Raw genomic sequence first — 23,985 nt, forward strand, 5'->3', positions numbered from 1 at the left:
TGTAATTGCTGGAGGGAATGTTCTCATTTTGTATTCCATGATGACTGCAATTAACCAATAGCACCACCCAATGTTGTGGATGGAGAATTACCTAGGAGTGGTAAGATGGTGAATTGTAGAGCATTTATAAAACATGTTTTTTTTTTTTTTTTACTTAACACATCCATGGAATAAGCTAGTATTACCCTGTTTTTCTCAGGTTTCCATGGTGCAACTAAACAGACACAGCTTTGGGGCTGAAGTAATTACTTTCAATGAAGCAATTTTACATTCTACCCTACATGCATGTCAACAGTCATTTCTGGAGGAGCTTTTTGCAAAATGGCAAGTGATATGACAGTGCAAGTATTTCAGTAGTTAAATATGGAATTTTACATCCAAAACTGTTCAAATTTGGCTACTGTAAGGTTAGTACAGGGAACAAAACAGTGATCTTCAAAAGAAAAGCTTTCAAACTCACCTATGCTGCTCTCCAATGGAGTTGAACTGTCCATCCATGTTCTCATGTGTGTCTCTTTCTGTTCAGTATTATGTCTGTCAATGTCAGTGTGTGTATTTGTGTCTGTTGCTAAGTCAGTTTGTGTGACTGTTTTTTTATCTGGCTCTTCACCAATGTGTGTATTACAGTGGGTTTTCTGCTGTGTGTTAATGACTATGTCTGTGATATTTGGATCTGTGTGTATATGTGTCCATGGTTCCAAGGATACTGAAGTCCATTTGTAGAGCAGGCTGAGGTGTTTCAAGGCCAGCACGAGACTGTGGTCCAGTCTCTCACACTCTTTCAATGAAACCTGACAAACAAAGATGGAAAGAAGAAATTGGTTCTTGATACACATGGGTAAGTTGATCATACAAAATCATTTATTAAAACAAAACGATAGTCTAAACCAGTATCTCAGCAGTTGCTTCAAGGACCATACCAGTGATTTTGCATGTTTAGCATCATTGATAGAAACTTTAATAATCCATTCATTCATTCATTCATCTTCTAAACCGCTTATCCTCACTAGGGTCGCGGGGGGGTGCTGGAGCCTATCCCAGCGCTCATAGGGCGAAGGCAGTGAACTTTAATAATCCTTTACAGGAAATTTTAAAAATCTACTAAATGTATATTTGTAGCCCTGTGATGGACTGGCGACCTGTCCAGGGTGTTTCCTTGCCTTCGCCCTATGAGCGCTGGGATTGGCTCCAGCACCCCCCCGCGACCCTAGTGAGGATAAGCGGTTTAGAAGATGAATGAATGAATGTATATTTGTAACATTTCTGCTAATCTTTTCCCAAATAAATATTCCCAACATAATAATGATAATACTAATACTAACAACAAAAGATCAATGACGATAACGATGACAATGACAGTTGTTGTTGTTGTTGTTATCATCATCACATCATCATTATTACAAATTATTTGAATTTGAGATGAAGCAAAACTACAATAGGCACTATTGTGTGTATGTAGTTGTTGTATAGGCATCATCACCATTCTCTGTTATCTAACAAGGATACAAGGATACAAGGAAGTTTATTGGTCATTATACAACAGGTTGTATAATGAAATTAAAATGTGTTAAAAATCTACGTTGATGCACTGTTGTTTCTGTTTTCCCATTTTGCAGCTTCTCACTGTCATCAGCCCCTAAACCATAGCTATAATTCTTGGATGGATATTGAATGGTCTGGCCAGATGGTTTTGAGAGTCACATAAAAATTAACTCTCAAAATCAGATCAAGGTTACAACTTGTAGGCCTACCATTACTATTATTAGGTTATTATTATTAACAAAAACAAATGAACAAAAACTAGGTGCGAAAATACACTTTTGATAACTGACATAAAAATCAAAACGAGGCTTTCCAAAAAAAAAAAAAAAAAAAAAGACAAACTGAAACTGTATTGTGTGTTTAAAAAACTATTTAAAATAAACTACAACTTTGGAGAAACTTTTAGTTTTCAACTGTCAGTTTATTTGGCTCTTCATCTTAACACATTTATTTATTTTTTTTAATCGTATGATGTTTTGATGAGTTTTTATTAAAAAGTACTTTTTTTGATTCTTTGAATCTCACCCCTGACAAAAAGGGTCATTCCATGTCATTTCACCAAATTTTCAGGACATCCCATGCAGTTGGGTCTCAAAAAATGCTGAAAAATTTACCAGTTGTTCCTTATTTATCCAGTAGGCACATTGTAAAATTTTTGTTTGCTCGGATGTATACCTTTTGAGATATGGCCAATTTAGTGAAGGGGGTATGTGTCGATTTTGGTGCAATTTTCGCGCGTCCTTATTATTCCTCCATTTTCAGGTGTCAATATCTCAGGAAGTACACCACATAGGAAACTGAAATTTGGAACGATAACACACCTCCACCAACATCTGTCATACATCATAACTGGTAGGCATGCCAGCCCCTCAAAAATGGAAAAAAAATTACGCAGGTTTTGTGGTTGACCATGTTTGGGCGTTCAGAAAACAACTTTGTATTTGCCCCAGCTTTGCCCCAGAGCTTTGAGATACATACATGGACTGTTCAAAGCATTAATGTTTAGTCAGATATATGCATCGGTTTCTGGATGGCAGCCTCTCCAAATCCAAAAAAAGTTTTCATGTCACATTTTCATTGGCCCATAACTGCATGTGGGAATGTCTTAAAAATCTGATTTCTGTTTTAATTTAAAGTTCAAAGCTTGCTCTTTCTTGGCATATAAAACATTTTTTCTTTATGCAAGTTCTTCATTATTTATTTTTTTTTTGTTATCCCAACATGAGGCTATTTCACCACTCGCGAATATTGAAATTCCTCAATATTAAACCATTGTAGCTTGCGTTTGTGTCTTATATTCATTTATTGTTTGTTATTTGTTCATTATAAACCTAAAATACAATGACCATTGCACCAGAAATGTATTTATTTGTCAAAGCATCAACATTTTCATGAACTTCTTACCAAATCTCTTAAGCTGCACATTCATACAGTTCAGGTTTTCGCTTCCAAATTTCCACAGTAAAGTACCCATTCTGAATTTCACCATACATAAAATATGCATAAAATTGACTACTTTACAAATTGAAACCATTTTGGTATCTTCAAAATTGAAAAAATTGTAAAATACATGTATTGTATTGTATTTCCTGGATGATGTGAATAAACTAAACTAAACTAAAACATATACAAAGTTGTTTTCTGAAGGTCGACCACAAAACCCGTGTAATTTTTTTCTATTTTTGAGGGGCTGGCATGCTTACCAGTTATGATGTATGACAGATGTTTTTGTATATTCTGAGAGAGTAGCTGGAGGTGTATTATCATACCAAATTTCAGTTTCCTATGTGGTGTAGTTCCTGAGAAACTGAAACCTGAAAATGGAGGAAAAACAATGACGCCCAAAAATCGCACCAAAATCAACATGTACTCCCCTCACTAAATTGGCCATATCTCGAAAAGTATCCATCCGGGCAAACTAAAATTTTACAATGTGCCTATTAGATAAATAAGGAACAACTGGTGAATTTTTCATAATTTTTTGAGACCCAAGTGCGTGGGCCATTTGGTGAAATGACATCGAATGACCCTAAACAGTTAAACTAATAAAAACTAAATTAAAACTAAGCATTTTCAAAAAATAAAAACCAAAATGAAATGGCCATTCTGCTGTAAAAACTAATAAAAAACTAAACTGAAACTGAAAACATAAAGTCAAAACAAAATTAAAATAAAAAATGAAATAAAAAAATGAAAATTGCTAAACTACAATAACCTTGAGCTGGACAGGTCTTGATTTCCTCCTGTAGTGTGTGCTGGTCTACCAATCCAATCTTAATGGACACCAACAGCCAATGACAGTTGAGTATGCAAGAAGGAAAAGACACACCCATGTTCCACCTCCACGTTGGTGACATGGAGGTGGAACATGAGTGTGGAGGTGCTGTAAATCAATTCCTGATTTTATAAATGGATTTGTTAACTTATGTTTGAAGTAATTTAGCAATCATTTGTTGAGTACTTCTCTTGTTGGACAGTTCTCTCTCCCGTTCTCCTTCCCGTTCTCTTTCTGGGCCTACCTCTGTTGGTCCAGCTTTCACACCTTTCGACCAACATGGTGACATATAGACCCCGACTTCACAGCAGGGCAAAAACACACAACATTCATAAGGGAGTGAGGGGACACACTGGAAGATGGGCTGAACATTCACCATAGCCAAAATCCTGCTTTAGTCCTACCAACAGGACAGCATTGGCTGTATATCAACCTGTACCTTATTTAGCTTTTAGACTGCAGGAGTTTTGGAGGGCAGATTTTTGGAAGGTATGTGAATGAGTGGCCAATATCTACAAATAGCTTTGCCTCCCATGTGCATGGAAATACATTTCTCCACTTCTCCAAAAGGAAAGTGGAATTTGCTTTCTAAGAGTGCTTTTGATCGTTTGCATACTGTAATACTACGATCGCGTCTTTGAATAGAGTAGCCTGTGAGTTCGACTTCCTTATCTAATATAGAGTCATCGAGCCAGGTCTCAGACACGGAAATCACGGAAACCACGGCCTGGACACTGATGGATTATCTCCAGCCAGCAGCAAACAGATGGATAATACGGTGCTTAACACCGCAGGATGACACACTGCCCGTGCTCCAATTGCCTTGTTTAAGGAACTGGACTGCAAGGTGGACCTTACCTTACCTTACCTTACCTATGCAGTGATGTCAAACATATTCAGTCAGTACAGGGACACTCATTTTTTCTTGACTGTGAGCGGACTCGAATCACAAGGTCAGTAGTAACCACTGTCAACCCATTTGTTAAATGAATTTTAAAAATTCCAAGCGCTGTCATAGCTTTTGTTTACAGAAGAAGTACTGAGAGAAGAGCAGCATCTACTTGAAAAATGCTTTTACTGCCAGGAACTACTCTTTTAAATGGAATATTTATGCATTATCTTGGCTGTTTTTGATGTTTTTGAGGAAGAGTTGTATTAATGCCTCATTGCTGCACTTCCTCCAGTAACAATATATACACTACTCACAAAAAGTTAGGGATATTCGGCTTTCGGGTGAAAATTTCAGGATGAACCTAAAATGCATTATAACCTTTACAGGTGAACTTAATGTGACCTTCTGTAAACTTTTGAATGCACATGTCCAACTGTTCAATGTTTCAGTACTTTTTGCACAAGTTGCTGTTCTCTAACAAGGAGTTTAACGGCAAAATTCACAACAGGTGTTTGATCCATGAATCGACCAATAAATTTCCTGGTTCAATTAGAATTGGTATTTAAACAGTCCTCCTCATTATGCTGTTCACATTTTGACATCATGAGACCAAGACGACACCTAACAATTGATCAGCAGCACTTCGCCATGGCGAGGCTTCAAACAGGATGTTCTCAGACGGAAGTGGCCACTAAGCTTAGAGTGTCACAGAGTGTCATCAGCAGGTTGCAACAGAGATACAGAGAGACTGGAAGAGTCACAGAAAGGCATAGAAGTGGACATCCTTTGGCCACATCCCACACTGATGACCGCTTCATTGTGAACAGTGCCCTGCGGAACCGGATGATGAATGCCACTCAACTCCAGGCACATTTAAGGGAGGTGAGAGGCACCCAAGTGTCACGTCAGACCATTCAAAACCGTTTACATCAGCATGGTCTGCGTGCTAGACGACCTGCAAGGGTACCTGACCACATCACCAGGCACAGGTGTCATCGTCTTGCATGGGCCAGGGAGCATTTACGCTGGACGAGGGACCAGTGGGCCTCAGTGCTGTTCTCTGATGAAAGATGATTCATGTTGAGCAGAAATGATGGCCGCCAACGATGTTGGAGACGTCAAGGAGAGCCCTATGCATCAGCCACTGTTGTCACCAGACGAGCCTTTGGTGGTGGTGGTGTTACAGTGTGGGCAGGTGTGTCTAGTCAATACAGAACTGCCCTAATGGAACAGTGACAAGCCCATACTACCTGAATAACATCATTAATCCAGTCATTGTGCCCCTGCATGAACAACACAGGCCTAATTTCATCTTCATGGACGACAATGCTCCAGCTCATCGAGGTCGTATCATTAGGGAATGGTTGCTGGAGACTGGGGTACCTCAGATGGAGTGGCCTGCACTTTCTCCAGACCTGAATCCCATAGAAAACCTGTGGGATCAGCTGAGTCGCCGTGTAGAGGCTCGGAGCTCTGTACCCCAGAACCTCAATGTCCTGAGGGCCGCCCTTCAAGAAGAGTGGGATGCCATGCCTCAGCAGACAATAAGTCGACTTGTGAACAGCATGAGACGTCGTTGTCAAGCTGTAATTGATGCTCAAGGGCACATGACAAGTTATTGAGACATTGACATTTTTTGTTGTGGTATACCCACCACTGTTGTTGGCTTTTGTTTCAATAAATTGTTTGAGATGAGGAAATCACCAGTGCATGCTTCTACTTAAATGCCCTACTTTCATGATATAATATCACTGTAGCGTGAACTTTTTACATTTTCCGTGAATTTCACCCGAAAGCCAAATATCCCTAACTTTTTGTGAGTAGTGTAAGTCAATAAAAAGCCTATATTGGGTAATGTGTGCTCTCTGAATCCAGCTGGTCCCAAAGCAATAAAAAAAACAGAAAGAGCAAAAACAATCTACTAATTGCTAGCTGGGTGGAATCCAATCGTTGAAGGAGAGCCATCCTACCACGCCTCTCCCATACCTGCTGGTCATCCAAGAACAGGGCCTCTAGTGATGTGTTGTCAAGCAGGAAGCGGGCCATGTCCAGAGCCAAGTCCTAAAGACAATACACAAATTAATAATTGCATCAATGTCCTGGAAAGCCTTTATTACATGCCATGTCGCTCCAGTTCTCTGCTGTATACTGTCCAGTAAAGCAAAAAAGTGTCCCTTAATGAGACTGGTGTTTGCACCTGTACATAGTAGAAGCTCTCCTGTGAATGTGGGACAACCATTCCATCGGGTCGAGCTGAGCATAATGTCACCAGGACCTGCTCACAGACATCATGTGCTAGAGAGACAGGGAGACAGACAGAGGCTTTTTTTTTATCCTATGAAGAAATATCCCACAGTTTACACGGGGAAAAGGTAACAATTTATTTTACTGTCTGTTAATTACCATGAATTTACTATGAAATAAGTAGATAGCAAAAAGTACTTGCTGGTAAGTTATCTGGAAGCTGGACTGTAAGCAATACATAAATTTCAAGTATTTACTTACAAATTTACTTGCATATTCTACAATGCCATATCACTGTTGGGTGTGCTCCACCAAGCAGACTTATAACCATGCCCAGCAGTGATGTTTAGTGTGGTCAGAAGCGCAGCAGAATTTAGGCTTTTGACCCATGGAGGTCAGTACAACCATGCTTATCTGACAGAAAATATTCAGGGTTTCATCCTGTTTTAATAGGAACTGAATGGGAAATGGAAAGTGACATCATGCACACCTCTGCTTTCACTGTGTTTGTATGGTCTGATGAAGATCTTTTTGAAAAGGCTGGCATTTTAGCTTTGTTTCTGGACTGGAGTGTGCGACCCATTCTGTGATTTGTTAGGTAATATTATTTTTTATTAAATAATGATACTTGTCAATTTTGGTGACCTTTCCTCTAGTGTCACTAGTACCAGGCCAAAACATTGTAACAGTGGTAGTGGTGGTTGTTACAGCTACTATGTTTGCTAGAGCAGTGATTTTCATATTGTGGTTTCTAGCATGGAGACAGGTGGGCCCTGAAACAGAAGCACTGACAAATTCTTTCCTTAAAAACAGAGGATGGAAAAAGTAAAATCAGGCAATGCAGGTACTACTTTTACTACGGGGGGAGCTTTAGTGGAGCAACCAATGTGCTACCTACAAAGAACAGTAAGGATGAAAAGGCATCACAAAGAAAGTATGATCAATCATATCCTACAGGACCTCATGGTGTGTTTTTCACTATGACATGTAATGCTCAAAAAATGATAATATATTTTACTGATTTGCTCATATTGAATGTTTTACAACCAAATATAGAGAAAATATAATTCACCCTAATGATGGACATAAGTGCACTGAAAACTTAACTACTTTTCTGAAAACTTTATTTCACCTCAAAAAATATTTGGTGGGTCTCAAGACAAGTAATATGTCCTCTACATATGGGTCCTAGCATGAAAATGTTTGGGAACTCCTGGGTGAGAGCAGTGTTTCTCAAACAGATTTATTTGAAGACTGTGGCCATAACATTTCAGTGAGTCAGTGGTTTGGGTTTTTTTCTTTTGAACTGGTTCTCCTGGGTTCTTTGCGAGAGGCCCTCATTTTTAAGAACCTCTTCTCCATCTTTTACCTTCGTTGCTCACTAGTTTTCAAGTTGTGAATGTGTACTTCCAATCTCTTCTATGCTGCTTGCCACAACATTTAAAAACTGGAAATATTTTTTACCAGTATAGTTCTGTTTCACATTTTAAATCCGACTAATATTATCTAAAAATACATATTTTCAAAATCCCATAATATATTAATGATTTATTCTTATATTTTTCTATATAATTTATAGTTTTCTTTCTTCAAATTTCTCTCACATACCTCTATAGTGCCCCCACGTACTACTAGAGGCACACATACCACCAGAAGTGGGACCACAGGATGAAACCTTGCAATTTGGGTGCCCATATCTTTCCTCTAGCACCAACAGACAGATAGATAGATAGATTTACTTTATTGATCCCAAACTGGGAAATTATCTGTGAGATAATGCCCTTGTTTTGTGGTATCTTTTGCTAATCTGTGGAACATTTAAAATGAGTACACATTGAATATATGTTTATTGCTATTACAGTATGAATGTTTGTGTAAAGTGGAAAATCTGGACACAAGCTAGCAACTTCAAGTGATTTTCTGCAGACTCACCACCTCCAGTGTGACCCTCCACTCAGAAACAAATGTGCTTACAGTGCTTTCCACTGAACAGGCAAGCAGTGCTTTGGATCTATGCTCATAGTGGATTTGTAATGCCACCAGCATGGGCTCCATGCAACCTCGCTCATGTGTGGAACGGAAGAGGGGTACAACAATTCCATGTGGGCAGTGGATATTTCATTAATATGTGAAATGCCACAGAAGCACGGTAAAAATATTGCTGCTGAATAAATGAATGCAACGGAAACACTGCTTACACGTTCATACATGGCAACTTTCATTTAAACATGAGCGCAAATCAGAGGAGAACCCTCAGGGCCCTCTAGGCCCTCTCTGAGGGCCTAAGATATTCTAAAAATAATATTTAAAATGTCATCAGTTCTAATTTTATTTTATCAATTCATAATTTGGCAATCAACATCTAAAATGTTTCTGAGGAAATAAACCCTTCAAATTTGCCTGTTCAGTTTGTGTTGGAGTGTGAATGGTTAAATGAAAGAAGCCCCCCTGCAGTTGCTGGGAAGGAAATGCTGCGGGCCCGCTGTAAATTGACAGAGGGCCCAGCAATAGTAATTCAATGAAAGACTAACTTCAAATGACAGTAAAATTGACCAATCATATTTTCCCTATGAATGGGTGGGCTTTGTCATCGCTAACTTTATGACAAGTTCCGCCCACTGTCCCCCGGGCGAATCACAAGCTAGCGGAAAAAAAAAAAAAAAAAAAAAAAAAAAAACGGCGGTAAACACCCTAGCTAGCTAGCTTGTGCTGTTGGTTTGTGATGGAGGTTGTGGCCATTTTCCAGATTAACATTCAGTGACAAGTTGGAGTTAATCGGCAAGGGAAGACCTACACCAGACCTTAATTTGGTGCAAAAAAACAAGGCTTTTGAGAGGCATTTCAACACCAGCAATTACGCGCAATACCCATGGATGACAGGATCGACCAAGGAGCAAAAGCTTTATTGCTGGGATTGTCTGCTGTTTGGCGCGGAGAGTGGGTCCTGGGCCAAAGATGGATTTTCTGATTTAGGAAGTTTATCCAAGTCAGCCCATCGCCATCAGAATGCTTCAAGCCATCTTAAGGCTACTATTCGCCTTAAAACGTTTGGGACCACCAGGATAGAGCTCCAGCTGGATGAGCAACAACGGCGGGAAGTTACCGCTCATAATGAGAAGGTCAGGAGGAATTGGGATATTTTAAAACGTCTCATTAATTGTGTGGTGTTCTTGGGCAAGCAGGAGTTGCCGTTCTGAGGTCACGATGAAGGAGCAGGCTCGGCAAATAGGGGGAATTACCTGGAATTGCTGGATTTAGTGGCAGAGTATGACAGCGACCTGCGCACTCACCTTGCCACATCAACAGTTTTCAGTGGGACATCATCAAAGATTCAGAATGACCTGATCAGCGCCGTTGCTAGCGTCATAACAGATCACATGAAGGAGGAGGTGAGGAAGACACCTTTTGTGGCTGTCATGGTAGATGAAACCACAGACATCAGCAACGTGGCCCAGATGTCATACGTGCTTCGCTATGTCACTGAAGATGGGGTGAAAGAGCGTTTTTTCAAGTATGAAGATGTGACAGCGGACAGACGAGCAGAGGCCATAGCTACTCGGCTGCTGGAGTTCTTGCGGGGCTGTGGCTGTGTCGATAAAGTGGTTGCCCAGTGCTACGACGGAGCGGCAGTCATGGCATCTGGTTTGAACGGCGTGCAAGCGAGAGTCAAAGAAACCATTCTACAGGCCCTCTTTGTTCACTGCTATGCCCACGTTCTAAATCTTGTAATGGCACAGGCCTCCAAGATCAGAGAGTGCAAGGTCTTCTTTTCACACCTCTCCGGCTTGGCTGCCTTTTTCACCCGCTCAGCAAAGCGCACCAAGCTTTTGGATGATGTTTGCCAGCGTAGGCTTCCACGAGTAGCTCCTACTCGCTGGTGCTTCAATTCTCGTTTGGTGTGCACAGTGGCAGAGAAGACCAGGGAATTGAGAGAGGTAGGACAGAGTAATGATAATAATAATAATAATAATAATAATAATAATAATAATAAAGAAATTGGATAGTGTGGAGGAATACACCACTCATAAAACATGTAAAGAACTAATGATACTAGGCCTGGGCTATTCATGTTAAAGGGGGGAAAAAGTGATTAATCTGTGTTCATTGGAGGTCCAAAAGTCGTTTCCATAAGGTAAAAGCCATGTAACCTTCTTTAGGTGTTCGAGCACATCGTAGACCACCACATGGAATTTGATGATGACGCTGTCCATTGTGCTGATGGATACATCACCCTCCTTGCCAGCTTCGGTTTCTGCTTCTGGTTGAAAACTTTCCACGCCTTCTTCTCGTACTCGGATGTTGTCTTTGGAATTCTCCAAAACAAAGGTTTCGATGTTCAGTTCTGCCTGGCCAGAGTAGATGAGCTACACAGAAACATCGAAAAGGAGAAAGAGAAGTTTGACCGGGTCTACGAAGAAACCCAAGCTTTGGCTGGCCCTCCACGGGGCCGTGGGGCTCAAGGAGACGTTCACGCACGGTACAGGGAGCTCTACTGCAGCGTAATCGACAGCCTCCTGACCCAGATTGCCAGTCGCTTTAGTGACCACAAAAAGCTCGCTTTCCTGGCCCTTCTGGACCCACAACAGTTCGGACGTTACAGTGACCACTTTCCCAATGCTGCCTTTTCCAGTTTGATGGAGAGTTATGGTGCGTATTTCGATCAGCCCCGACTCTACACCGAACTCACAGTAATGTACGGCATGTCTGACTTTGCGGGGAAGAGCCCAGCCGACATTCATCAGTTTCTCGTCCAAAAAAGACCTGAAAGAAAGCATGGCACAAGTGTACAACCTCACATGCCTCATCCTGACAATCCCTGTGTCCACTGCCTCTGTGGAGAGGTCTTTCTCTGCGCTGAAGCGCATAAAAACCTGCTCGAGGAACACGACTGGACAGGCCCGATTGTCAGATTTGGCCTTAATTTCCATCGAAAAGGAACTGTTGATGGACTTGAAATCAAAGGATCGGTTGCATGACCCCACCATCAGCCACTTCATCGAAAAGGACAGGAGGATGGACTTCATCTTCAAATGATCATCAAACAGTAAGCTATTTTAATAGGCCGCCGTGCCAAGTGATTTTATTTTGGCCGCCGCTGCCACTGTTTTGTGTATGTTAAATTTTATTTGGGAAAACATTCATTATGCTGAGTTAATATGGTGAGATGGTAAAATAGATTAACCGGTAATCCAGCATGATGGCCATTTATCCAAATGGACTCTACACGGGAAACAGAATTAAACTTTTATCCTCTGAAATAATTTTTGTGTCCTAACGGATGTGTAAGAACACAGAGCGTTAATTAACATTAGATCTTGGCCAATCGTGTCGGCATATCTGGATATTTAAATCAACGAAGTTACCGCTGTGCCTCCTGCGTAATTACGCATACACAGTGTGTCCCCATGACACCCACCTGTTGCTGGGGAGTCGCTGCAAGTAAGAGGGCCAAGGTTAAAGAGTCACGGTTCGCTACTGGCGCAAATGCCTGTACTGTAAAACAAAAGCCTGCCAAGTTTGTCTGCAAATGAAAATTGTGAATTTTCTATATTACGAAGTCCAGTAAAGGGGCTGCCAATTTTAAGTCAAAATTATGTAAAAACAAACAAAAAAAAAAATTCTTTGACTAATAAATAATAATAATAAATTTTATTTGTAACGCACTTTACATTTAACAATCTCAAAGTGCTACAGAGGAGAAAGAAGAAAGATAAAGGATCAATAAAATGTTAAAAGGATTAAGAGAACAATAAAGTATTAAAAGGAGAATCGGGCAGACACTAACAAAAGGCCTTTTTAAATAAGTAGGTTTTTAGAGTTCTTTTAAAATCACTCTACTATTTAATTCTACGAACCATGACTGGTGGCAGGGTCTTGCTTTTAATAAAATGCTTTTATATAATTTTAATAAATTGCTTTTATAAATACCTTGGCAATGGTGGCGCATATACATGCAGCAGCTGGTGGCTCCCTCAATTTCAGCATAAAGAGGAGCGATTCTCTCGTTTTTATTGCTGAGAATCGTGACGCTTGTGAGTGTATTACTTATGACAGTAATACACTCGTCAATATCAGAAGAGGAAGTGCAATAATTGGATTGAGTACCGCGGACCTTGAGACGATCTCTGCTCTCGGCATCTCAAGATCCGACAACCAAAACATTCGGATCAGACATCATAGTGGTGTGGTCAGCCCAGGAAGAGAGGGAAACGAGCCGGGGTAAGACTTAAGTTAAGAAGGCTTGGACCCAAGGCTGTCCCGCTACCCAGCCTACTCCTGGCAAATGTCTGGTCACAGGAAAATAAAATGGATGAGATAAGGCTCAGGCTGACCCAGCAAAGAGAAACCAGAAACTGCGGTGCTCTCATCCTTACAGAGACGTGGCTTCATAACAACATACCGGATGAGACTTTAGCACTGGACGGGTGGACAGGTGGACTGGAGCCTGTTCCGGGCGGACAGAACACAAGACTCCGGTAAGACGAGAGGGGGCGGGCTCTGTGTGTAAATGATGCTTGGTGCACAGGTGCAGTCAGAGTGGATGGAAAATGTCTACCATGTCTACACCAATGTTCCCGGAAGCTACAGAGCCCTCTCTCGTCCTCATTTTGGCTAGTCAGACCACATCTCCTTGCTTCTCCTGCCTACCTACATCCAGCTGACAAAAAGGGTCAAACCAACTGTAAAAACAGTTCAAGTGTGGACAGATGAAGCTACAGCAGCTCTACAGGACTGTTTTGAATGCACGGACTGGCAGATGTTCAAAGATGCTGCTACTCAGAAGAACCATATTGAAGAAGAATACGCATCATCAGTGACATCATACATCAGCAAATGTGCTGATGATGTGGTAAAAATAAGGACAGTTAAATCATTCCCTAATGAGAAAGCCTGGATGAATGGAGAGGTGAGAGCTCTATGTAGAGCCAAAAGAGCTGCCTTTAAGTCAGGTGACAAAGAAGCCTACAACACTGCCAGAGCAAAACTGAAAGCTGGCATCAAGGAGGCAAAGCAAAGGCATCAGCAGAGACTGGAGAGAGACCTCAACACCAACAACAGCAAAGACTTGTGGCAGGCGGTCAAAAGTGTGACAGGCTACAAAAGCAGGAGCGCTCCCATCATGTGTGAGGCCACGTTACCAAACGAGCTAAACACATTTTATGCTCGCTTTGACCTCCTCAACAGAGAGTCAGCTGTAAAGTCTACTCCGCCTCCAGAGGACCGGCCACTGTCAGTATCCACAGTGGATGTGAGGAAAGTCCTGCTGAAAGTGAATATGAGTAAAGCTGCTGGGCCTGATAACATCCCTGGCCGTGTACTAAAAACATGTGCCAACCAGCTAGCAGATGTCATTACTGACATTTTCAACATATCGCTGTCACAGGAGAGTGTTCCCACCTGCTTCAAGACAGCCACCATCATCCCTGTGCCTAAAAAGTCTGCAGTGTCTGATCTAAATGACTACCGCCCTGTGGCACTCACCCCCATCCTGATGAAGTGCTTTGAGAAACTGGTTCTCCAGCACATAAAGAACAACATCCCTGCCAGTCTGGACCCACAGCAGTTTGCATTCAGAACCAACAGATCCACAGAGGATGCCATCTCCACTGCTCTCCACTCAGTCTTCACTTACCTGGAGAAAAGCAACACCTACACCAGAATGCTGTTTGTTGATTTCAGCTCAGCTTTCAACACATTCTCCCCCATGAAGCTGATTGGAAAACTGAACACTCTGGGCATCAGTACCACCCTCTGAAACTGGATACTGGACTTCCTCACAAACAGACCCCAGTCAGTTCGGATTGGCAGTCTCTCCTCCTCCACTCTAGTGCTCAACACCGGAGCCCCCCAGGGTTGTGTGCTCAGCTCCCTCCTGTTCACGCTGTACACCCACGACTGCAACCCCCGACATGGAGAGAGTGTGAAGTTCACAGATGACACCACCATCATCGGCCAGATCTCCAACAATGATGAGTTTTCATATCGGGAGGAAATCAACCATCTTGCAGAATGGTGCACAGAAAACAACCTACTGCTCAACATCAGCAAAACCAAAGAGCTGATAGTTGATTTTAGAAAAAAGGAGGCAAAGACACACAACCCTGTCTACATCAAATGAGCTGAGGTGGAGCAAGTGAGCAGTTTCAAGTTCCTGGGAATCAACATAACAGAAAACCTGACATGGACTTCACATATCTCTGCCCTGGTTAAAAAAGCTCAGAAACGGCTGTATTTCTTAAGGAAACTTAAGAAAGCAAAATTCCCACGCCAAGTTCTTGTCAACTTCTACAAAGGAGCCATTGAAAGCATCCTGGAAACATCACAAACTGGCATGGGATGTGCGCGACCCAGGACAGGAAGACTCTGCAACGACTGATTAAAACTGCCCAAAACATCACTGGTACCCATCTACCAAGCATCAGTGATATCGGGGAGGTGAGGTGCCTGCACAGAGCCAAAAGGATACTAAAAGACAACACCCACCCCAGCCACAGCCTGTTCACTCTGCTGCCGTCAGGCAAAAGATACAGAAGTATCCGCTGCCGTACCACCAGACTACAGAGCAGCTTCTTCCCTCAGGCTGTGAGACTACTTAATGCACCATCTGAACTCCTCCATGTTTAACAATTTTTATTTTTTATACAATCAATTAATCAATCAAGAGGGAACCACATTTTAATTTCATTATACAACCTGTTGTATAATGACCAACAAACTTCTTTGTATCCTTGTATCCTTGCTTTTGTGAGTTGGCTTCAGTGGAGGTTCCTGTTAGGCTTCAGGGCACTCTCTCCTTTGGGATTGTGTCTGTTTGTGTTTTTTAGTTACTCCATGGGCTCCCCTGTGGTGATCCCACTGGTTTCATGCTTAATTGACCCGCTGCAGAACCGCATGAAGACCAGGGTTGAGGTTAGCGGGCACGGCTGCGGTTATGTCAGAGTCAGCATTTGTGTCTGTGGGGAAGGCTGGGGTACTCTCGTTTGAGCAACGGACAGAGTTGTTGCAGCTGCAGTTGGAGCTGGAGCGGACAAAGCTGAGGGTTTTGGACCGCGATAGTAGGATGTCTGGTGCGTCAAATGAGTCGGGGTCTGTGGCCAGGCGTGAGGGCAGAGACCTGACCACGAGTCTGCGCCTTGTGCCTATGTTCAACAAGCGAGATCCCGACACTTTTTTCACGTTGTGTGAGTGCGTGTCAGAGGCCAGGCAGTGGCCAGATGGAGACAAGGTCCTCCTGCTGCAATGCGTCCTCACTGGCAAGGTGCAGGAGGCGTACTCGGCTGTGTGTGCACAGGAGGGTCTGACCTATGAAACAGTGAAGTCGGCCATGCTCAAGGCATATGAACTCGTCCCAGAGGCATATCGCCAGAGGTTTAGACATTGGGTGAAGTCCAATAAGCAGACGGATGTGGAATTTGTGCACGATTTGACCACGCATTTTCACCGCTGGTGCGCAGTGGAAAAGGTAAATACATTTATCATGGAGCAGTTTAAAAACGTTGCTCCTCAGTGCGTAGCCACCTACTTAAATGAAAGAGGGCCAGCTACTGTGCTTAGAGCGGCCGCATTGGCGGATGATTTCATGCTGACACACAGGTCTGGTTTTGCTGGGGTTCAGAGTGAGTAGGTGATGACAGCAGTTTTACGCACGGCCGTTTTTCTAAATCAGGTCTGGCCAGGGGCGCGGCAGCCTCGGTGCACCCAGGGCGTTTGAACCTGTGCAATTTCTGCCGTGGGGAGGGTCACTTTCTGCCGTGGGGAGGGTCACTGGAATGTCCTTTGTTAAGGCGTAAAAACGCTGCGCCTTCCCCAGCTCCGGCCATGTTGTGCGCGAGTGCGCAGGAGGAAGAGGCAGTGGAGGTTGGTGCCAGTGACAGGTCTGGGTTTGAGCCTTTCATCATAGATGCGCAGGTGTCCTTGGTGAGCAGTGCTGAATCCCGCCACCTGTGGTGGTGTCCGAGCCGTTAGAAGTGGCATCTGACAGTTCGGTGCTGGAAGTTTTTCCTGTTTGTGCCGTGATGCGCGCTCAGGGTAAAGGTGTGTCTGTGCCATCGGAGGCTGCGGCCTCAGTGGAGCCGGTTACGCTGCCTGACTTGCCTCCACTGGTGTCAAGAGATGAGTGGATTAACACTAGAACGGCCATGACGGTCATTTTGACCGTTTTCACATTTCTATGTCATATAACTTTGTTGAATTAAAAATTGTATGTGAATTTGCTAGGGCAACTGTGACTTACTTGGGCCATGTGGTGGGTCAGGGTAAGGTTGCTCCTGTGCAGGCCAAGGTGCTGGCTGTGTCTGAGTTTCCACAGCCGACTACAAAAAAGGAACTCCAGCGGTTTTTGGGTTTGGTTGGATTCTATAGAAGTTTCTGTAGAAATTTCTCTACTGTTGTCTTTCCTCTGACTGAATTGTTGAAGACTGGAACTAAGTGTGGTCTAGTGGGTGCCAACAGGCCTTTGAAAATGTGAAATCTTTGCTCTGTTCATGTCCTGTGTTGGCTGCCTCACAGTTTGACAAACAGTTTGTGTTACAGGTGGATGCCAGGCAGGTCGGGGCCGGTGCCGTCCTTCTCCAGGGAGGGGACGAGGGGGTGTTAAGACCGGTCTGCTTCTTTTCTCGAAAGTTTAACCGAAGGCGGCACCTCTTGTTGTTTATACAGACCACAACCCTTTGACGTTCCTGGGCACCCTGAAATCTCCAAACCAGAGGCTGGTCAGGTGGTCTCTCTTTTTGCAGGGTTATGATTTGGAAATACGAGCCTGATAAAGCCTGCAATGGCTTTATCAACTTTGTCCTGGCTAGCAGTGCCAGGACAAAGTTGCTTTGTCTAGGGCGCCTCTGCCTTAGAGTATAGGTTGGAGTGTTGGGTCAAGTGTTGTGCATTGTCTATTTGTGTATGTTGTGACATGTAATTTTATCCCTACCTCTGTTTTCCTGCTCTTCCCTTGTCACCAGTGTTGGGACTAGCTATTTTTGGCAGTAACAAGTACTCTAACGTGTTATTTTTTAAGGACACGCGCTGTGGGGGGGTGTCTGTGTTTACCAACAAGAAGACTCGCATACTAGCATCGTACTCGTACTAGCATCATCATGGCTGCAGCGGAGCCCAAGTTGAGTTTCTTCACTTGGAAATATTCTCACTACTTCACTTTTGTCGAGCAAAAAGAAAAGAACGTTTTAGTTAAATGTAAATTGTGCCTTGGATCAAAGATCCTATCTACGGCCCAAAACAGTAATTCTAATCTGTTAAAACACCTACAGAGGCAACATGCTGCGACGAGGCTAGTAGCTAAAAGTACCGGTACAGAAACAGACTCATCATCCGATGCCACTTCACCTCCTCCACCACCTAAGCAGCAGCGGCTGGATTTTAACCGTGGCACTGCTAGCCAGGACAAAGTTGATAAAGTCATTGCAGGGTACGTTGTAGAAGACATGCAGGCTACTTCTACAGTGGAGTTGCCAGCTTTCAGGTGGCTAGTTAGCATGATATCGGGCGCGACACGGCAAATGGGACGAAAAACCTTTTCCAAGTACCTGGAGAGAGAATATACAAAAATGGAAAGCGAGCTAAAGAAAACTTTTGAGGGGCTGAACTCCATCTCAACCACCGCAGACATCTGGTCTGCCCAGAACAGAAGCTTCATGGGGATAACATCTCACTGGATAAACCCCACCACTTTACAACGCCAGAAAGCTGCGTTAGCCTGTAAAAGGATAAAGGGTAGGCACACCTACGATGTAGTTCCTAGTGAGATTGACCACATTCACTCTTTGTATGGAGTGTCAACAAAAGTTACCTCCACAGTTACAGGTCACGGCTCCAACTTTGTGAAAGCCTTTGCCTTGTATCAACCGGAATCGCTCTCTGACGACGACGATGATGATCATGATGATGATGAAGAGGTTACCTTTACTGATGTTGCAGACGTTCTCAACACCGCTGCAGAGAAAGGGGTTGTTTTACCTCTGCACCAGCTATGTGCATCTCACATACTAAACTTAATTTCATGCAATGACGTAGACAAGTGGCTCATTTCAAATCCTGGGACTAAGGCATTGTACAGAAGCTCTACCGCTAAAATGTACAGCACTGTGGAATAAGACAAGCAAGTCCACATTGGCTGCAGAGGTAGTGAGCGACGTGGTCACCAAAAAGCTGCTTGTGCCATGCACTACAAGATGGAATTGATTTTATGATGCTGTGGCCAGAATTGTTGAAATACCTATGACTGACTTGAGTGCCATCTCTGATCGTTTACAGCTAAAATCTATTAGCGACAGGGAACTTCATTTTCTGAAGGAATATTGTGCCACAATGAAGCCACTCACAGTTGCTATGGACATCCTGCAAGGAGAGGAGAACTGTTACTTTGGCACCCTCCTGCCCACTCTAGAAACATTAATGTCAAAGACCCTGGAGGTGAAAGACAGTCTGACTGTGGCAACGGGCCTACCTGAAGCCATAGTTCAGGTAAGAAACATTCATCAACACTTTTGTAATTAACTGGTTTTGTCATGGTTTTGTTTCTTGTGTTTTGTTTGATTCTGTTTCATGTGTTTCTTTTGCCTTTTAGTGATTTCACCTGTGTCTTGTTTGCTCCTCCCAGTGCTACACCTGTCCTGTGTCTGTTAATCATCCCTGATTGTTCTGATCCCTCCCAGTGTTTCCCTCAGCCTCTCCTCTGTGTTCTCCTGTCTTGTGCTCCAGCCATTTTTGCAGGTGTGTCTTGTTTGATAATTTAGTTCTTGTGAATTTAAGTCCTGTTTTGAGTTCTGTTCCTTGTTGGTTCATTGTGCTGTGCTGTCTTATGTTATGCTCTGTTTCCTGCCCTGTGTTTCTGGTGTTTCCTGCAATCCCTGTGAGTGATTAAATTTTTGTTTGCCACTGAGCATTTTTGCCTGCCTGCTCCTGCTTTTGGGTCCTCCTTCCTCCATCTCCCGTGACAGGTTTTCCCTCTTCATTGTACAGAAAGACTGCATTTAATCAGTGGACACACACCACTCATTATTTGAACTATAGAGTAGATGTCATTAATATAGTTACTTGAGAGAGCACTAATATAGCCAAAGAAATTGGTTGAAATGTGCAAAGTTATTTTCAATGTATTCTATTTAAGGGAATAATAAGTCTCCAACATATTGATAAACTGAATGATATTTATAAATTGTACTGCAGGGTGCAACAGAAATGAATAGCAATACTTTTTTGGCTCAATAAAGTTTTAGTTTAAATGATTCATAATAACTATAGTTCAATATCACCTGGTGGTGTGCTGCTTTCATGGAAATGCACATGTAAGGTAGTGACTAAGATATGTCATAAGGTGTCGCTATTGAGCTTTGTATTCCCTTGAGAATCCAGAAATCGCTGTGGTTTGTCCCTTACAGGACACCGTAGTTTAAGTTCGTTTTTGGTTTTTTTGCTGTAGTTTGTCCCTTACAGGACACCGTAGTTTACGTGCGGGCGCCATCTTGATTCAATGTTTATTTTCAGCGCTTTGCAGGGTAAGCATTGCAAGCGACTCCCTGTATCATTTTAAAATATTCTGACATAAAAAATGGCCATCCAGTCGATTTCTTAAGATATGTTGTAACATCTAACACAACACAGAGTCCTAAGGTGTTTAGGGAGGCTGCAGCAGCACAGCACGGTCCGAGCGGGTTACATACACAAAATAAATAAATAAAAGTGAATCCCACTTATTCTAATGTCTGTGTCACTGTGTGTGTGTTTTACAGGCTATCAAAAGACGATTTGCATCCGTCTTGGAAAGCAACAATGCAATGCTGGCAGCCGTCTCTCTTCCCAAGTTCAAGTTGCGGTGGGTGAGAGACCAGAGGAAGAAAGAGATGATCAAGGGAATCCTGGTAGCACAGTGTCACAAGTTTGTCCCTGGCCCTGAGCAGCAACCAGCCAGGAATCCTGTGTCTCCGACAACCCCACCAGACTCAGGCTCTTCCAAAGACAAAGAGCAGGACTTCTTTTCCTTTAAGGACGATGACGAACACTTGGCCACTGTGGAGACTGAGGTAATGTCCTACTTGAAAACCACCGAAACAGGCATGGAGATTCTCAAACAATTTCCCACAATAAAGTTAATTTGTCTGAAGCAAAATGCAGCTATCCCATCCAGTGCACCTGTTGGGAGACTCTTCAGTCTGGGAAGCCTGGTACTGTCTCCAAAGAGGAACAGGCTTTCTGACCAAAGGTTTGAGAAGCTGCTTCTCATGAGGTACAACCACTGGTTCGAAGGCTAACCCTCCACTCAAACATTAATCAGGAGTTTGCCAATAAGCACCTTTTTTGTTTTGCATTCTGTTAAATTTCACAACACTTATTTTATGGTTTCTGCCTGGACTTCATAGTTGTACTTAAGGAAAAACGTTGTGACTTAATTTTTATATATATACTTATTTTGATGGACTATACAGCAGTTGCTTACCTCATACATATTTCGTGCTGAAAGCACTTAAATTTTTGCACTTTGATTCTGAATAATATATTCCAATTGTATGCAGTTATTTGTTTCAGAATGCCTTGAGGGAAATAAGATAATTTATTTTGTGTTTATGTTGTTTGCTAGATTAGAGATATGAAGGAACAATAGTTATGGTGCTGCTGATCTGATGAAGCCATCATTTTATTTCAGAATTACTTAAGAAAAAAGGCTTTTTGGTTAGGCTATGTTGTGTGCCTTTCTTGAGTTGAGCCAGGTTTACAGCTATGTTGTGATATGTTGTTATAATTAATGCTGTTTGTTACTTATGTTGCAGCTATTTTCTGTATTATGGCAGACTAGACCCAACTGTGACCTCTAAAGGGCAATTCTGACCTGTAAAGGGCAGCAAGATTGTAGGCAACCACTTACTAAGTAGTACTGTCAGTTTGCCAGTTTGTTCTGGCCTGAAATAAATTGGCACTTTGAAACATATCTTTGTTGTTTGTGTTTGTATATAGACCACATTGCTTAGCAGAGTTCAGTGATGCAAATGCATGTCAAGTTCATCAACAGATTGTATTATTCTCCAATGCAATAACATTTCTGAATTGAAGGCTATAAGGGCATTAATGGGAGCCTTTTTTTTTTTTTTTTTTTTTTTTTAGTAACTAAATAGTTACCGTTCACAGTAACACATTGCTTTTTGGTGTAAGTAACTGAGTTAGTAACTGAGTTACTTTTGAAATTAAGTAACTAGTAACGTAACTAGTTACTGGTTTTCAGTAACTAGCACAACACTGCTTGTCACCCAGTCTCTTAAATAGGTTTCCCCAGTACCAGGTTGCGCAGTATTGGGGGCGAGGGGGTGAGTCAAGCTTCAGTTTTGGGAGGGGAATTGTTCATGTTATTTAATGTATTGTTGTTGTAAGATGTTAAGTTTTAACTGGTACAGCCACTCCTAGGTCCTGGTTGTGGGTTTGTTGTGAAGGTTCCCCTTTGGGGTCCCATCTTAAGGGGTGGGGTTGTGTGTGTGGTGTGTGTGGTGTCTCGCTCGCCCTCTCCCCTCTTTTTTCCACAGAGCGTGATATGATTATGGGCCTCCAGTGTGCGTCTCCGAGGGGGCGGGGATGCGTCTCTAAAACCCTGTGGAGTCCACCAGTTCGCTGTCTGTTACCCATTCCCAGCCTGGCCCTGCAGCTCACCTGCTGTCCCTCTTTGTCTTTGATTACATCCAACACTCACACATACAGCCATGCACCCACATACACCGCTGACCTTTTATATTAGATATAGGCTGTCTGTTGTTATTGTTGGTTGTTCTTGTCCACGTTTGTTAAATAAATATTGTTTGCTGGTAACATTCCCTCTGGCGTTTTGTTTGTCAGAGATCTGAGCCAGCTCTGACAACAGCAACCCCAATCTAGAGAAAGACTTTGGAGAGGTTGGCGCAAGCTCCCATTTCAATCTCCATGAAGAATTAAACATTTTCCATTAAAATGTGTATTTCTGATTAAATTGTGTGTGGTTTGTTCGTACCACCCAGCACATTAGCCATTTTTGGTTAAGGTGATCAACCTAAAACTATCACGTCTGCCTGAGAAACAGTTGAGCTGGGTCTCAAACTGAAAAATACTATTCAAAAATAAGTAAATTGAGATGCTACTGTGCTTGACGAAACACAACCTCTCAGTTCAATTCAACCACTCCAAACATGGCAACTGTAAATGTGCCCTAATAAACATTAAACTCAATATATGAATTTCTGATGTACTAGACTGGTTACACAGCAATATCAAAGGCTTACATGATGGAGAATAACAATATGACATGACATTTCTGGAGCATTGTGGAGGGTAGATTAGCCCACAGATAAATGGTGCTTAGATCTTAATTTAATCAAAACATACAACATTTTATCATTCACTAGGTCACAATGCACTTTCAGACACTTTGATGGAAACCCAACTACATGACTGCACAAGCTGAGAATGCTTACCAAATGTGTTTGTGTGTGTGTGTACGTTTTACCTGGGCACATGGCTTGCAGTGTTACACGGCTGACACGTAGCGTGGTGGTAAGATGTTGTTGCTTTGATCCAGAGAACAGAAGATAGAACTCCACCTCCGCCTCCATTCCCTCAGCACAACACACCTCCTCATCGTTAAGATGAACAGTCAAAACACACTCCCCCTGCAGAGATATAGTGTAATCAATATTTAATACACACAAACTTCTTCCTGTCTGAGACAGTAGATCACTTTATTACAGACACTGTTGATGCACAACAGACACACATACAAACTCAGAAGAATTTGACATAGACAGACAGAGGTGAAAGAGAGGGACGGACATCCAGCCACATCTCCTGTCTTTAGCTATCAAGGTGCAAGGTGCCAACTGGCCATCAGTGGCCCAGACATGCCAGCAACTTTCTCCAGCTTCTCCAGGAGCATCCCAAGGCACTCCCAGGCAAGATGGAAAACACAGTCCCTCCATTGTGTCCTTAGCCAATCCCAGTTGATTGCACCCAGAACACCTCCAAAACCTAGCCTGGTTAGGCCAAACAAAAAAATACTTTGAGTTCCGGT

General features: G+C 42.6%; 1 protein-coding gene across 2 annotated transcripts in view; it reads right to left on the reverse strand.

Moving 5' to 3' along the window:
• The window catches only part of akap13 (A-kinase anchoring protein 13), a 270,096-nt gene that overhangs the window by 187,654 nt on the left and 58,457 nt on the right, over positions 1-23,985 (reverse strand). For both annotated transcript variants that reach the window (XM_030054645.1, XM_030054644.1), the window contains exons 3-6: positions 23,425-23,587; positions 6,907-7,004; positions 6,696-6,770; positions 461-791 (exon numbers count right to left, since the gene is read on the reverse strand). In XM_030054645.1, the coding sequence (XP_029910505.1) occupies positions 461-791; positions 6,696-6,770; positions 6,907-7,004; positions 23,425-23,587 (667 nt within the window). The remainder of the gene's footprint in view (positions 1-460; positions 792-6,695; positions 6,771-6,906; positions 7,005-23,424; positions 23,588-23,985) is intronic.

The sequence above is a fragment of the Myripristis murdjan genome, chromosome 6 (genome assembly GCF_902150065.1).
Source record: "Myripristis murdjan chromosome 6, fMyrMur1.1, whole genome shotgun sequence".
Classification (NCBI taxonomy): Eukaryota; Metazoa; Chordata; class Actinopteri; order Holocentriformes; family Holocentridae; genus Myripristis; species Myripristis murdjan.